The 16,906-nt window shown below is 41.9% G+C and overlaps 1 protein-coding gene across 2 annotated transcripts in view; it reads left to right on the top strand.

Moving 5' to 3' along the window:
• Positions 1–380: 380 nt before the first annotated feature.
• Positions 381–16,906, top strand: part of Ddb2 (damage specific DNA binding protein 2) — a 23,576-nt gene continuing 7,050 nt past the window's right edge. The window contains exons 1-4 of one of the 2 annotated variants that reach the window (XM_021156580.1): positions 381–755; positions 2,503–2,639; positions 3,149–3,340; positions 16,697–16,842. In XM_021156580.1, the coding sequence (XP_021012239.1) occupies positions 629–755; positions 2,503–2,639; positions 3,149–3,340; positions 16,697–16,842 (602 nt within the window). In that variant the 5' untranslated portion in view covers positions 381–628. The remainder of the gene's footprint in view (positions 756–2,502; positions 2,640–3,148; positions 3,341–16,696; positions 16,843–16,906) is intronic. The other variant, XM_029474139.1, reaches the window with a different exon arrangement.

Raw genomic sequence — 16,906 nt, 5'->3', positions numbered from 1 at the left:
TTTGCTCTTTTTAAGACATAAACTACCTACTTTTATCTGTCTCTGTCTCTCCCTCCCTCCCCCTCTCCCTTTCTCTCTTTGTTGTTGTTCTTCAAGACAGGGTTTCGGCGTAGGTCACCCGATTGCTGGAACGTGTAGACCAGGCTGGCCTGGGCCGCCGCCTGGCTCCGCCTCCAGCGTGCAGGGTTTACGGCCAGTGCTCCCTCCCACAGGTTCAATGGGCTTTCTTCAGATCCAGCACAATCGAAGGCCCAGCTCCTAGGGAGTTAAAAGAAAAAACCCCTCCCAGAGCGCTGCACACGTACTCCGGAAGAGGCGGAGTGGCCGGGGGCGGGCCGTGCCCGAGAGGGTGGGGCAGTCCGGGGCAGTTCCGGGGGCGGGACAGCCCCCTACTGTGGCAATCCCGAGGGGGCGGGGCAGTCCCAAGGGGCGGGACAGCCCTGAGGGGACGGGGCGGGGCTAAAAGTAAAGCAGCCGGAGGAGCGTTTGGCGCGAAGGTGTCTTAGCTGCGCTACCTGCGACGGCGCTGCCTCATACGTAGTCCCTTCCTGTTTTCTCCACGGAGCCTTTTCCACTCCTTGCTCCGTTATTTTGCCACAGAGCTTGATATCTCTTCACCGAGTACGTCATGGCTCCCAAGAAATGCCCAGAAACCCAGAAGTCCCCTGACGTTGCGGTGCTCCTCAGGAGCAAAAGTCGCAGAGGTCCTCAGGAGCTGGAGCCCGAAGCCAAGAAGCTGCGTGTGCAGGGTCCCGGTACGGCCTGTGCTGCTGCCTTTGCTTTCCGGGGGCCCAGGGTGCTCGCGCCAGAGGCCGAAACTGGGGTGGTGGGTGCTTGTGCCTGGGGTTCTGAAGCAGTTCCTGGCCTCTGTCGCCTCAGGCTGTGATTTTATTTGGGAGATCGAGGGTTCGAACCCAGGCCTCCAGTACTCTCAGCAAGTGGGCTGCCACTGAGCCACACGCTACCGACTGGTTTTATTGGTCGGTTCATTGACAGCAGAGAGTTTTAAGTTGAACTGCCCCCCACCTCTACCCCAGGTGACAGGAAGAGCCAGATGAGCTCCATCACCGTAAAAGCCACAGTCCCCACTTTCCTTGTTCCAGAAGTTTTACACATCTACTGTTTCAAAGTAATCCTCCCTTTCATAGCCCCTCGGCTTCTGAATTTCCATAGTCAGTGATGTTAGCTCTATGGTCTTGGGTTTCAGCTCTGAGAGTCTGAAATTCCCTCCCTCCTTTCTTCAGGAAGCTCATTCTCAAACGTTTACCAGGACTCTAGGGCTATAAGGAATGTGGTAAATTGATAGAGTGGTTTTAGCCATGAGAAGAAAGGAAAGTTGTCAAGAGAAAAAAGGGACTTATAGATTGGGTCCACCAGAAGGGCTTGGTAATTCAGAGTTGTTTTATTTATTTATTTATTTTATTTTATTTTTCGAGACAGGGTTTCTCTGTATAGCCCTGGCTGTCCTGGAACTCACTTTGTAGACCAGGCTGGCCTCGAACTCAGAAACTCCCGAGTGCTGGGATTAAAAGCGTGTGCCACCATGCCCAGCTTTATTTTATTTATTTATTTTTTTGAGGGACAATCTTAAAAATCACAAAATTTCTAGGACAGGATAGGAGTCATTGCTTAGGGAAAGAAGTTTGTTTAACCTTATATTAAAATAATATCAGGGCTGGTGAGATGGCTCAGCTGTGGTTAAGAGCACTGATTGCTCTTCCAGAGGTCCTGAGTTCAATTTCCAGCAACTACATGGTGGCTCCCAACCATCTGAAATGGGATCCGATGCCCTCTTCTGGTGTATCTGAAGACAGCTACAGTGGACTCATACATTAAATAAAATAAATCTTAAAAAAAGAGAATAAGAGCTATCCAAATATAGTGGTGTATAACTGTAATCCTAGCACTCAGAGGCTGCAGCATACTTGGATTGGAGGCCAGCCTGGGCTATAGAGCAAGACTCTGTATTTAAAGAAATACTAAATAATGTCATGAGCAATCATTACTTGAGTGGAAACCAGAAGAATGCAGTAGGGTTTAGAAAAGTTCTAAATTAATTAGGTGGCTTCAAGGGAGAGAGGTAAATCAGAGTGTAGTAAAAATAAGCCGGGCGTGGTTGCACACGATTTTATTCCCAGCACTTGGGAGACAGAGGCAGGCAGATTTCTGAGTTCCAAGGCCAGCCACCAACCACCACCAACAAAAAATATTGTCCCTCAACTCCTACTTATTTGTGATCCCACACAAGAAAAGTCTTCAGTGTCCACAATTGTGTATCTCTCTGGCAAAGTTCTAAAGAACCCTGCGAGGTCATATTTAGTTTCACTTCAGAATTTCTGTTTGGAGGAGTGTTTGGAAAAGGGTTTTTTATTTCTCTCTTAGGTTGAGTGAGACTCAACAGCAGAGAAAGGCTTTTAAGGAGATGATGAGACAAAGGGTTTTCATGGGGGAAACCTTTCCTGAGATTTGGGAGAGGAAAATGTTTGTATTCTTCTTTGGCAGTTCCTAGCAGGACATGTGAGTCGTGCTGCCTTCTGGCAGAGTTGTCCAGCCTGCAGATCCCTTCACGGAGTAGCAGCATTGTCAGGAATCTTTACCAGCATAAGTTGGGCAAAGCCACCTGGTCATCACTACAGCAGGTGAGATGTTTCCTGTCTGACATGCTTAAAGGCTACATAGCTTTTCAACTATTGCTCTCTCTCACTAGATGATAAATTGGTTCAGGATCATCAGGTCACCCCCAGGTATGATGATTGACCTACTGTACACTCAGTCAAAGAGAAAAGGTTTTACTCTGTAGACTTCCTAGCCACAACATGCGTTCTCCCTCTTGCTTTCCAGGATTAGTTCACATACATTGCAGATAGTGGATGCACAAGGCCAGTGAAGACTTATTGCCTGTATACAAAGGGGCCAGACATTGACAGTTTATCCAGGACTTGTGTTTCATTTTTATTTATGTTTTGAGACACGATCTCACTGTGTAGCCTTAGCTGGCCTGGATCTCTGTATGTAGACCTGGCTGGCACAGAAATCCACCTGCCTCTACCTCCTGAGTCCTGGAGTTAAAGGCATGCATCACTGTGCCAGCTCAGGACATGAGTTTTAATTCAATGAATCCAGATTAATTCTATTTTCTCTGTATTAGGGTCTGCAGAAGTCCTTTTTGCACTCTCTAGCTTCTTACCAGGTATTCCGAAAAGCTGCCCCCTTTGACAGGAGGACTACATCCTTGGCATGGCACCCGACTCATCCCAGTACCCTGGCTGTGGGCTCCAAAGGGGGAGACATTATGATCTGGAACTTTGGCATAAAGGACAAACCTATCTTCCTTAAAGGGGTAAGTGGATATATGTGTCAGATGGTTATGCTATAAAACTTGTTGTTTTGGAGGAATGGAAGGAATGTTGATATCCAGTAGCAAGGTGGTTGGGAACAAAAGTAACTGGGTGTTTTCAAGCTTATAAATGGTAACAAAATTCAAATATGTTTTGAATGCTGGCCTTTAAAATATTAGAAGGTATAGACTAGTCATCCATAGGGTCTAGCATTCCTCTTCCTCCTCCTCCTCTTCTTCTTCTTTTAAAGATTTATTTATTATTATATCTAAGTACACTGTAGCTGTCTTCAGACACACCAGAAGAGGTCATCAGATGTCATTACGGATGGTTGTGAGCCACCATGTGGCTGCTGAGATTTGAACTCAGGACCTTCAGAAGAGCAGTCAGTGCTCTTAACCTCTGAACCATCTCTCCAGCCCCCTTTTCTTCTTCTTCATCTTCTTTTTGAGATAGAATTTCACGATGTAGCTTGAATGCCTGCCTGTAGACCAGACTTGCTTCAGATTCATGGAGACCTGCCTGCCTTGGCCATGCCCTTCTGCATCCCTTCTTACTTCACCTCATTTTGTCCGTCTTTCCTGTGTTAGTTAGTTTTCCATTCCTGTGACAGTACCTGAGAGAAATGATTCAGAGGAAGAACGACAGCTGTAGAGATTTCCGTCCATGCTTGTTTGCTTTGCGGGCATTGTGGTAGAAGAGAATGGTGGAGCAGTGCTTGCTGCTCACCTCACAGCAGTCAGGAAGCAGGGAGAATGAATTGCAAGGGTCTGGAGTAAGTGATGGCCTTGTCCCCCAGAGACTGCTGCCTCTAACTGGGCCCCACGTCCTATTAGCCCATTCATCTTGAAACCCATCGATAAATTAAAGCAGTGATGAAGCTATCCCCCTCATGATACAGTTACCTTTCAATAGTTCCATCGTCTGGAGGAGCAGACCTTCAATATATGAGCCTTGGGTCAGGGAGGGGACAGTTCATACCCAAACCATAGTATTTCCCATGCTTCAGGTATACCACCAGCTACTTCTGTTCCTGAAACTGGGACTCTGGACTTGATTTTCCCTTTGGCTGGAGTTCTCTTTTCTATAGTTTGCTCATGGCTGCCTCCCACTTACAGTTCAGGTCTCTGTGTAATCTGCCTTTTTAAAAAAGATTTAAGTTATTTTTATTTTTGCATATGAGTGTTTTTCATCCATGTATGTATGTGTACCATATGCACACCTGGCATCTTCAGAGGCCAGGAGTGAGCATCAGGTCCTTTGGAACTGGAGTTACAAATGGTGGGCTGCCGAATTAATGCTCAGAACCAAACTTGGGTCTTTTGCAAAAGCAACAAGTGTTTTTAGCAGTTGAGGTATATCTCTCCAGTTCCTAATCTGCTTTTTACTATTCATTCATTCATTCATTCATTCATTTTTGAAAGAGGGTTTCACTATGTAGCTTTAGGTGGCCTGGAACTATTTAGACCAAATTTGTCTCGAACTCATAAAGATTCACCTGCCTCTGCCCCAGGAGTGCTGCCATTAAAGGTATGTGCCATTCATTGATCTACCTTGTTAAAGAGGAAGGAGCCCCTGCCCAACCCAATCACTTCCTAAATAATTGCTCTGCTTTACAGTGATCCCCAAATATTTATCAGTATTTGAAATACTGCATTTCTCTGTCGTGCCCGTTGGAAAATAATTATGGCCGCAGGGACCTTGTCTTTCTGCTTTATTACTATATCTTCAGGGCCTAGAACAATCTTTGGCATAGAGTAGCTACTTTGTATTTGTTGAATGAATGAGGGGCTTGAACTACAGCTGGGCCAAATTCTCTAAAACACTAAAGAAGAGTCTCTGGGAGTTATAGATGTTGTCAAAGTCTTCAGGGATGACTAAAGAATACTATTTAAATAATCAGGAGACAAGAGGAAAGGCGTGGTGCTGTCAGGTGTCAGGCAAGATTGGAAGATCTGATGTAGAGTCCTGGTGCTTTGTTGTCATAGCCTGCCCTGCTTCTGTGTTTAGGGCTCAAAGGCAAGCCTTTTACCACAGAACTACATCTTGATGTCCTCACTTAAGTTTCTATTTTTGGTTTGATTTGTGTTATTTTTTTTTGAGACAGGGTCTCACTATGTAGCTCTAATTGGCCTGGAACTTTCTATTTAGATTGGGCTAGCTTTGATCGGGCTAGCTTTGAGCTTACATAGATTTTCTGCCTCTGCCTCGTGAGTACTGGAATTAAAGATATGTGCCATGGCTGGGCAGTGGTGGTGCATGCCTTTAATCCCAGCACTTGGGAGGCAGAGGCAGGTAGATTTCTTGAGTTCTAGGCTAGCCTGGTCTACAAAGTGAATTCCAGGACAGCCAGGGCTACACAGAGAAACCATGTCTCGAAAAACAAAACAAACAAACAAACAAAAAACCAAACCAAAACAAAAAGATACGTGTCACAATGCCTGACTATTTGATGTTCTGGAAAGGGGGTCTCATTTTAGCCCAGGCTGTCCTTGAACCGCTATATTAAGTAAGAATGAATTCCAGATGTTTCTGCTATTTCCATTTCTCACATGTGGAATTATAGATGTGTATCACCATGCCCACAGTCCCCTTGGGAATGGTCTAACATGCTAAGGTTTATTGCTAAGGTGTTGGCTGTTTAGGAAAGTTACCTTATTTGGTTGGTAACAGACATTGGAGAGTTGTTCTATAAAAATGACTTTCTAGTTTTAGAACTTAAGTTAAAAACTCAATAGACCTCAAGAAGCCAAACAAGTTCATGGGGGGAAAGATAAACTGTTAATAGTAAAGAGACAATTTTTTGGATATAATTTTTTTTCTTTTTCAAATAAAGCCTGAAAGTATATGAATGGTTTCTATGAGTGCTGTATGGTTTTTGTTGTTGTTTTGTTTATTTGGTTTTAGTTTTTTTTTTAAGACTTATTTATTTTTATTTATATTATTTTTATTTATATGTCTTCAGACACACCAGAAGAGGGCATCGGATCCCCATTACAGATGGTTGTGAGCCACCATGTGGTTGCTGGGAATTGAACTTAGGACCTCTGGAAGAGCAGTCAGTGCTCTTAACCGCTGAGCCATCTCTCCAACCCTTGTTTTCTTATTTTTAAGACGGGGTCTTACTTTGTGGCCCTTGATTGTTTGGAAATTACAGAGATCTACCAGCCTCTGTCTCCAGAGTGGTAGAATTAAACGGAGGTGTTACAATGTCCAGTTATTATCGTTTGAGATCAGATCTACTAGTAATCCAGGTTGGCCTTGAATTCCCTATGTAGCCTACTCCTAACTTTCAAAAGTTCCAAAATGGGAGATGGTGAGATGGCTCAGCAGTTAAGAGCACTGGCTGCTCTTCCAGAGGTCCTGAGTTCAATTCCCAGCAACCACATGGTGGCTCACAACCATCTGTAATGGGATCTGATGTTCTCTTCTGGCCTGCAGGTGCAAATGCAGATAGCATTCATGCATTTAAAAAAAAGTTAAAAAAAATCAAAACGGATATAACATCAAGTACCATTTTAAAAATTATTTTTAATTGTTTTAAAACACATACAAAATACCATATTAACCACTTTATTTTATTTTTTGAGACAAGGTCCCATTATGTTGCCCTAGCTGGCCCAAAACTTCTAGGTTGGAGTAATTCCTAAATAGTTGAGACTTGGACCAGCTTATGGTATCTAGCCTAATACTGGCATTAGGTAACAGCCTTCAGTGGTTTTTAAATGTTTTTGTGGTTAAGTAAAATAAAGCACACATCTGAGCTTGCTCATGTTCTAGCTTACCATTTCTCCCACTATAGTTTTAGAGTTGAAAGAGGTGAAGCTGTATCCCAGATGAGGCCTCTAATTTAAATGGAGGTTTTGGGAAAGCAGCTCATCTGAAAGGCCAGGTTAGACAGGCATGGGAGACCAGGAGTCCAAGTCTGAGATGGGTGTCAGGAAAACAGGGCTGTGTAGATTCCCCACTCCCATCCCTACCCCCACCCAGTGCAGGTTACAAAACAGGTGACTTCCAGGAGAAGTTGTTTAAATTTAAGCCAGAACAAAGAATTCCAGCAAGAGATTTTCATTTCCCCAGGAATCTAGGACACAGGAATAGAGAAATACAGTTATGCCTGGAGGTGGTAAAGAGCCTGAATATTCTAGGGAATAGCATCATGATGAAAAGGAGAAAGACAGCTGCTTTGAGTTTGTGCCAGACCGAGCTGCTTTTGTTTTTGCACACTCCACCCCTCAGTTTTTTGTAGAAGAGGGTGCTGAAGAGCTCCACATAGCTAAGCATACTTCTGTTCCTGAGCCATATACCATATCGCCCTATATTACCTCTTCTTATACTGTTATATATGTATATTATATATGCTGTGTATCATCTTACATGCATAGAACTGAACTTTCCTTACACTGCCATGGAGATTGGTTTGAGCATTGAGTTTTGTGCTTCACAGGAAGCTAGCTTGGGGCAGAGAGCAGGTATGCTGATATAGAGGACTTTGTTTACCCCAGATGTTGATAGGAAGTTGGCTTGAGAACAGTTACAGGAAACAGCAGGGCCATGGTTTGTAACTTTTGTCATCTGATCTTGGCTTTGGTCTTGACATCTTTCAAATCCTTGGTGAGATACTACACATTACATTTTCAAAGTGAAAAGATATTTAATGAATTTTTGTAAAATTTAAGTCTGTTATAAAATTCAAGTAATAGAAGTTTAAAGATTTAAGTAAATATCCAAAACAATCCATTTTAAACATTTCTCAAGACACATCCATTTTTCTCTTCAGTATTGCTACACAAATATTCTATCATAGATTGTTGTGCTTAACTTATGTCAAATATGTATGTTATATACACTAGTACCCAGGTTAGCCTTGAACTCACTATGTAAGGATGATCTTGAACTGTTTGTTTGTTTGTTTGTTTGTTTGTTTGAGACAGGGTTTCTCTGTGTAGCCCTGGCTGTCCTGGAACTCACTCTGTAGACCAGGCTGGCCTCGAACTCAGAAATCTACCTGCCTCTGCTCCCGAGTGCTGGGATTAAAGGCGTTGTATGTGTGTTCTTAAGACCAAGTGTCACTGTATAGCTCTAGGTGGTCTTGAACCAACAGTCCTGAGGCCAGCTATAGTGTTAGAATATTTTAGAGGTGTATAGGGGGTGTTGGGGGATTGAACCCTGGGCTTTGTACATGCTAAGCATATACTCTAAGTTACAACCCTTGGCCCCATTTTTTAACAATGTAGAGTACATTTTTAAAAGATTTATCTGTTTTATTTTTATGTATATGAATGTTTTGTTTCCTTGTATGTATGTGTTAGGAGGTCAGAAGAAGGGGTTGAATTCCCTGGAACTGGAATCACAGATGGTTATGGCCCACTGTGTGGGTGCTGGGAACCAAATGTGGATCCTCTGCAAGAACAAGTGCTCTTAACTGCTGAGCCATCTCTCTAGCATAATTCACCACCCTTTTCTTTGAGATAGGATCTCTATATAGCCCTGGCTGTCCCAGAACTGCTTGTATAGACCAAGCTTACCTGGAACTCTGCTTCCTCCATTCTGTATTCATCACTATTCCTAGCTTCAAAGATTTGCTAAAATGTAGAAAATATTTATATTTGTCTATTGTTACTTCCACTGCTTCATTCTCTCTTTTTTTTTTAGATTTATTTATTTTATGTATATGAGTACACTGTAGCTGTACAGATGGTTGAGAGCCTTCATTTGGTTGTTGGTAATTGAATTTTTATGACTACTGCTCGATCTGGTCAGCCCTGCTCCCTTCGGTCAACTGCACTTGCTCAGGCCCAAAGACTTATTTATTATTACACATAAGTACACTGTAGCTGTCTTCAGATGCACCGGAAGAGGGCGTCAGATCTCATTATGGATGGTTTCGAGCCACCATGTGGTTGTTGGGATTAGAACTCAGGACCTTCAAAAGAGCAGTCAGTGCTCTTACCCGTTGAGCCATCTAGCCAGCCCCACTGCTTCATTCTTTTGTGTGCTCTAGATTTCTTCTTAGAAACATCTTCCTTTATCTGAAGAAATTCAATTACTATTTTATATAATATAGATTAGTTGATGATGAAATCTTTCCATTTCTATTTGCCTAAAAGAGAATTTTGCTGTATTTTTAAGTAAGATGTTTTTATTAGATAGAGAATTCTATAATTTTTAGGAAATCTATGAAAAATTATTTTACATTTATTGTTTGTGAAAAAGAGTACTTGAGTATATGGGAATCAGAGGACAACTTGTGGGAGTTGGTTCTCTTCTCTACCACATGGGTTCTGGGGGTTAAACTCAGGTTGTCAGTCTTGGCAGCAAGTGCTTTTACCTATTGAGCTGTCTCACTGGCCCTAAAATTACATTTTAATTTACAAATAAAGACATCGATATATTTATGTTGCACAATGTGTTGTTGGTTCAATTTTTTTCAATACTTCAAAGATGCTTTTTTAAAAATTATTTTATTTTTAAATTGTGTGTGTGTGTGTTTCTGTGTGGGTGTGTGTATATAATTGCAGGTGCTCTCAGAGTTCAGAAGGTATCAGATCACTTGGACTGATATGAACTGACCAAAGTCAGTTCTGGGAACCAAACTCAGGCCCTCTTCAAGAATACTTAACTGCTAAGCCATCTCCAGCCCCTTAGAAAGATGCTTTTTAGTGGGAGGTTTGCCACCATCCTTATAAAATTTCTATATATGAATATGTTTTCTGGTTCCTCTAAAAGATTCTCATGTAATTTATGTACATGTAATACACAGCACACTCATGTAGTCACAGCACTTAAGGCCACTGCAGTCTACATGCTGATTTGGAGCCCAATCTGTCCACATGACAGCCTGCCTCAAAAAATAAATAAATAAATAAATAAATAAATAAATAAATAAATAAATAAATAAATAATAAAAAGAAGCTGGGTAGTGGTGGTACAAGCCATTAATTCCAGCACTTGGGAGGCAGAGGCAAGGCGGATTTCTGAGTTTGAGGCCAGCCTGGTCTACAGAGTGAGTTCCAGGACAGCCAGGGCTACACAGAGAAACTTTGTCTTGAAAAAACAAAAATAATAAATAAAAATAAAGCAAGCTGAGCCGGGCGTGGTGGCACACTCCTTTAATCCCAGCACTCAGGAGGCAGAGGCAGGCAGATTTCTGAGTTCAAGGCCAGCCTGGTCTACAAAGTGAGTTTCAGGATAGCCAGGGCTATACAGAGAAACCGTGTCTCAAACCCCCCCTCCCAAATAAATAAATAAATAAATAAATAAATAAATAAATAAATAAAGCAAGCAAGCAAGCAAGCAAAAGATTGTGATATGCCTCTTAATTTTCCAAGTTTCATCAGCTTGCTATCATTGAGCTACAACCAATGGGTTTGTAGTTGTCACCAAAATGTCAGTTTTCAGGCCACTTTTTCCCCAGTAGTTTCTTCCCCAGTCTCCTTCTGTTTCTTTTTCTCCCCTTTCTACTCCCCTCTTTCCCCATCTGCCTGCCTCTGCCTCCTGAGTGTCGGGATTAAAGGCATGTACTGCCATGCCTGGCCTTTTGTTTTTTCTTTTTTAAGTTTTTATACAATATATTTTGGTAAGCCAGGCAGTGGTAGCACACACCTTTAATCCCAGCATTTGGGAGGCAGAGGCAGGTGGATCTCTGGGTTTAAGGCCAGCTTGGTCTACATACATAGTGAGTTCCAGGACAGCAGGGGCTAGACAAAGAAACCCTGTCTCGAAAAACAAACAGATAAGCAAGCAAGTACACAAACAAAAGAAAAAATGTTTTTCGTGTTTTTTCTCAAATTTTCCCTGATTCTCCCCACCTCCCTGCCACCCAACTTTCTGTTATTTCTCTCTCATTAAAAACAAAACCAAAAAACCCCAAGAAAAAACACACACATACACCCCCCAAAATGGAAAAATAAACAAGTAAAAGACAAATAAGGTAAAAAAATATGCCCAAACAGCCAGCTATACTGGTCATGCTTTTAATCCCAGCACTTAAGAGGCAAAGACAGGCAGAACTTGGGGCTGGAGAGATGGCTTAGAGGTTAAATGCACAGACTACTCTTCCAGAGGTCCTGAGTTCAATTCCCAGCAACCACATGGTGGTTCACAACCATATGGAATGGGATCTGATGCCCTCTTCAGGTGTGTCTGAAGACAGCAACATAAAATAAATAAATAAATCTTTTTTAAAAAGTTCCAGGACAGCTAGAGCTACATATTTTTTCAGGCAAAAAAAATTTTTTTTAAAGAGCCAAACAAAGAAAAATAACACAAAAGTCTACAAATATATCATTGAGTAATTTTGTGTTGGCCAACTACTCCTGAGCATGGGGCCTGCCCTGAAGTATGGTTAATATATCCAGTAGATACCCTGGATATTAAGAATGTTTTCACGTTTGGTATAGTGTTACTTCACAGTCTGTAATCTTAGCACTCGGGAAGAAAAGACAGGACAGAAAGATGTAGGCCAGGCTGGGCTGAATAGTGAAAAACAGCTGGGGCTAGTGAGATGGCTTAGTGGTTAACAGCACTGATTGCTCTTCCAAAGGTCCTGAGTTCAAATCCCAGCAACCACATGGTGGCTCACAACCATCCGTAATGAGATTTGATGCCCTCTTTTGGTGTGTCTAAAGACAACTACAGTGTACCTACATATAATAAATAAATAAATAAATCTAGAAAAAAGAAAAGAAAAGAAAAACAGCCTTATCAAAAATCCCATTGGAGATGAGATTACAGATCAGTTTAAAGATTTTCTCCAACTAATTTGTGGCATTTTTATTTCCTCACATACATTTACACAGTAATACTCAGTCAAAGTCTGGAAGAAGTCCAAGGTTAAATCTCCAGTGTTCTCTGTCCATCTGCCTCCTCAAAACCATGTTGACAGTCTCTCTGCCCATCTAACTGACACATGGTGGCTATTGTTCTCCTACCCTAGCCTGGATATATTCTCCAAGCAAGAAGCTTGCACAGTTGCAGGCTAACCTCATTACTTTTCCATCCTTTGTTGTTTGTGTATTGCATATGTATTGTAAATGTGTTTCATGTATTTTGTTCATTTTTCTAGTTGTTTAAAACATGAGGTGTGTTTGATTTCTGATATTAGCATGGCTAGAAGCAGAAAGCTACATTTATTAATTGCCATAGTTTATCTGAAGATTTTAAATGTTTTTCGTACCCAGTGGCTAGTGAGATGGCTCAATGGGTAATGAGGACAGAATTCCAATCTCCAGTAGGTGGCGTGGTAGCCCACCTGTAATCTCAGCATGGGAGGCAAGTGCCTTACTTTTCCTGCTGTGCCATCATACTGTCCCACTGTGTTCTTATGAGACAGAGTCTCTTAGTGGCTTGGAGTTCACCAATTAGGGTAGGCTGACCGGTAAGCTCCAAAAATCTCTTGTCTGACTCCCTAGTGTGGCTTTACAAGTGAGCATCACCATCCCAGCTTTCTATGCAGGTGCTAGGTGTTGAACTCAGTTGCATACTTGTGCAACAAGTACTTCAGAGCTACCCTCCCTCCTGTTCTATTGATAAGGGTCATGCAGTTCAGGCTGGCTTCACTTATGGCAGACTTCTTCCCTTAGCCTCTCAAGTGCTGGGATTACAGCACACACAGCCACACCTGGCAGAACTCTACTTAAAACATTTTTCCCTCCTTTGGGCTGGTGAGATGGCTCAAAAGTTAAGAGCTTTGCTTCTGCAGAAGATCTGGTGTCTATTCCCAGCTCCCACATGGTGACTCAAAAACATCCATGATTTGTCCCAGGGGAGTCAAGACTCTTTTCTGACTTCCAGGGGCATCAGGCATGCATGTGGTACACATGCACAGATGCAGGTAAAACACTCATAAAATAAACCCAGAAAGTTTGGGGGGGGTTGGTTTGAGGGGTTTTGGTTTTGTTTTTATTTTGTTTTCTCTGTGGGGCTAGAGAGATGGCTCAGCAGTTAAGACCACGGGCTGCTCTTACAGAGGACCTGGGTTCATTTCTCAGCACTCACATGTGGGCTTGCTCCTCTCTTCTGGTCTCCACTGGTACTAGTCACACATGTGGTACACAGGCACACATGCAGGACAAACACCTATACACATAATAATAAATATGAAAACTGCAGCTCAAGATTTAACTTTATCCTATATAATCTTATTACCTAAATGATAAAAATTTAATTTATCACTCTAGTACTATTTATTCCCACTCTCTCTTTGACATAGACCTCTAGTATGATGGTAAATATGTGGCTATTCCATACGTCCTTGTCATTTTTGTTTTTAAATGCTCATTTAAGAAATTTTCACTAGCCCAGAGTGGTATTAAGTGTGCAGTCCTGCCTCAGTTCCTGAGTGCCACTATGCTTGGCCTTCTTTAATAAGGCTACACAATGTTGTATTACATACTCTACAATCCCACATTTTTTTTTCTTTTTTAAAATTTTATTCAGTTTTAAGTACGTGGGTGCTGGAAATTGAACCCAGGTCCTCTGTAAGAACAGCCAGTGCTCTTAATAGCTGAGCCATCTCTCCAGCACCAAACCCACATTTTCCTATAGATTGGCAGCTGAATTGATTTCACCACTGGACTATTGTAATAAATGTAATTATTGTAAATGATGTTGTAATGAAGATGGGTGTGTCCACAGCTCTTTGAGATAGCCTGCATTCCATTCTTTGGGATGTATAGCCAACAATGGGATTGCTGGATCAAATGCTAATGCTACTTTTTGAGGAACCCCTATATTGTTCTCAATAGCCAGTACCATCTTGAACTGCATTGCCATCAAGAATGCACAAGATGAAGCTGGGCAGTGGTGGCACACGCCTTTAATCCCAGCACTTGGGAGGCAGAGGCAGGCGGATTTCTGAGTTCGAGGCCAGCCTGGTCTACAGAGTGAGTTCCAGGACAGCCAGGGCTATACAGAGAAACCCTGTCTCGAAAAACAAAACAAAACAAAAAAAAAGTGCACAAGATGGGGCAGGGGGAACCTTAATCAGAATATATTATATTTTTTAAAATCTATTTTCAATACAAAATAATTTTTTAAAAAGAGTGCACAAGAATTCCCGTTCTTCCAAACCCTCACCAACATTACTTTCTGTCCTTTGTAAGGTGTGGAGGTGGTACTGTGGCTTCCTTGTGCTTCTCTAAGTGGTGACGAGTACCTTTTCATATATTTGTTGGACATCTGTGTGTCTTTTAGTGGATGTCTGGAGTTTTGTTTGTTGTTTAGTTATGGTTTTAAGTTAATATGACCTTTTCTCAAATGTATGACTGCCAAGTATTTTCTTCTATTCTATAGGTTGCTTTTTCATTTTTGTTTCCTTTGATGCTTAATTAAATTTTGTTTTCTTGTTTGTTTGTGTTTTGAACAAAGTTCTAACTTTTAGAAATAAGGCCCAAGTAGCCTTGAACTCCTGCCTAGTGCTGGGATTACAGGCACATGCTACCATTCCAGGCTCAATTAATTTTTAATATTTAAGCCAACATTAACGTTGCTTCCTGGGATAAATCCATCCTAATCATAATGTACTTGACCTTTTGAAATAATCACTGGACTTAGTTTGATAGTATTCTTCAGAACTTTCCTTTTTTGTGTTCATGTATAAAATTTCCCAGTAATTCTTCTAAATTCTTTGACAGATTTGCATATCAAGGTTACACTTACCTTAAATTTGGAAATTATCCACTCTTTTTAGCCAGTGGATTGTTCAGGATTGACATCCATACTTTGCCACCTCCTTTTTCCTTACCTTTCCAAATAGTCAACCCAAAAATCATTAAGTAGGGGCAAGCAGATACTTACATAGTAGGGAGGCCACAATGGCCTCAGACCAGTTTCTGGATCCCATTAAGTTGAGATGGATGTCAGTGCAGGTTGTATCAGAATGGTAGCTTAGCAATACAGTTAGGGCCTAAACATGATAAGGCTAGCCATTCAGCAGGTAGGAGAGACAGATGGGGGGCAGCGGTGATGTCCTGAAATAGCGAAGCCTGATCAACTAGTGGGAACAGTAAATTGTCTTACTAGCAGCAAAGGTTTAAGAGACAATGGACACTGGTTAACACATTCTTATAGCTGGGAGTGGTGGCACAACCTTCAATCCTAGCCCTAAGGGGGCACAGGTATGCAGATATCTGAGTTCCAGACTCTCTCTTTCTTTCTTTTTCTTTCTTTCTCTCTCTCTCTCTCTCTTTCTTTCTTTTTCTTTCTTTCCTTCTTCTTCTTCTTCTTCTTCTTCTTCTTCTTCTTCTTCTTCTTCTTCTTCTTCTTCTTCTTCTTCTTCTTCTTCTTCTTCTTCTCCCTCCCTCTCTCTTCTCTCTCTCTCTCTCTCTCTCTCTTTTCAAGACAGGGTTTCTCTGTATAATAGCTCTGGCTCACCTGGAACCAGCTTTGTAGACAGGCTGGCCTCAAACAAACAGAAATCTACCTGCCTCTTCCTACTCAATGCCGGGATTAAAGGCATGTACATCACTGCCTGGCTTCAGCTCTTAATGTATTTGTTACTTTATTTGAGACAGTCTATTAGCCCTGGAACTATATATAGTTCTGAAACTCACTATGTAGACCAAGTAGGCCTTGAACTTAGAGATCTGTTCTGCCTCTCAACTGCTGGCTAATGGTGTGTGCTCCTATTCCTGGCTTGGTTGGTTGGTTGGTTGGTTATTTATTTATTTATTTATTTATTTATTTATTTGTGTGTGTGTGTACATGTATGTATGCCTTGTGTACAGGAGGCCAGAAGAGGGTATTGGATGCCCTGAAGTTGGAGTAGGTGTTACTCCCACCTTTCTAATTTGTGGAGGGTGGGGAGGATGTGTGTAGTTGGGGGTCAAACCCAGGGCCTTGTGCATACTAGGCAAATGCTCTTACACTTCCTAGACCTCCAGGCTCTTCACAGTTGTGTCATCACTGCATAAATGTCTGGAAGGACAGGAAAGAACACAGATAGTTCCCTGTCTACCAAACATCGCTTTTTTTGAGCTGAAGCTCTTCTAACAAGAACACACTGTGGTTTCCAAGGTTTGAACGTGAGAACGTAAGCCGGAAATGTGATAAAGTAGGGCAGCATGAGGGAGTTTTTATGGAGTCAATAATGTTTGCATCTTAATTTTGGGGGTGGCTAGGCTATTCAGATATTTGTGTGTGTTGAAATTCAAAGAGCCGTGTACCAGAACCAGTCATATTTACTACCTCTTAATTGACAATATAAAAGTCAAAATAAAGCCTTAAAAACAGATATTCTAATGTGAGGTATCTAAGCTGGCCTTGGTGTTGCTGCCTCGGTGCTGTCTGGGTGCCCAGACCCGGCCCCACACTTCTGGCCCATCATTACTCACTGGCTTTTTCCTTCCTTATGTTAGATTGGAGCTGGAGGAAGCATCACTGGGCTGAAGTTTAACCATCTCAATACCAACCAGTTTTTTGCCTCCTCAATGGAGGGAACAACCAGGCTGCAGGATTTTAAAGGCAACATTCTCAGAGTTTATACCAGCTCAAACTCTTGCAAGTGAGTAGTTAACTAGTAAGGGAAATGACTTCTAAGCTCTAGATGCAGTTTGCTGAGAACATAC

The sequence above is a fragment of the Mus caroli genome, chromosome 2 (genome assembly GCF_900094665.2).
Source record: "Mus caroli chromosome 2, CAROLI_EIJ_v1.1, whole genome shotgun sequence".
In the NCBI taxonomy this organism is placed as follows: domain Eukaryota; kingdom Metazoa; phylum Chordata; class Mammalia; order Rodentia; family Muridae; genus Mus; species Mus caroli.
The sequence above is the reverse complement of the archived record's forward strand: the minus strand, read 5'-3'. Positions and strand labels throughout refer to the sequence as shown.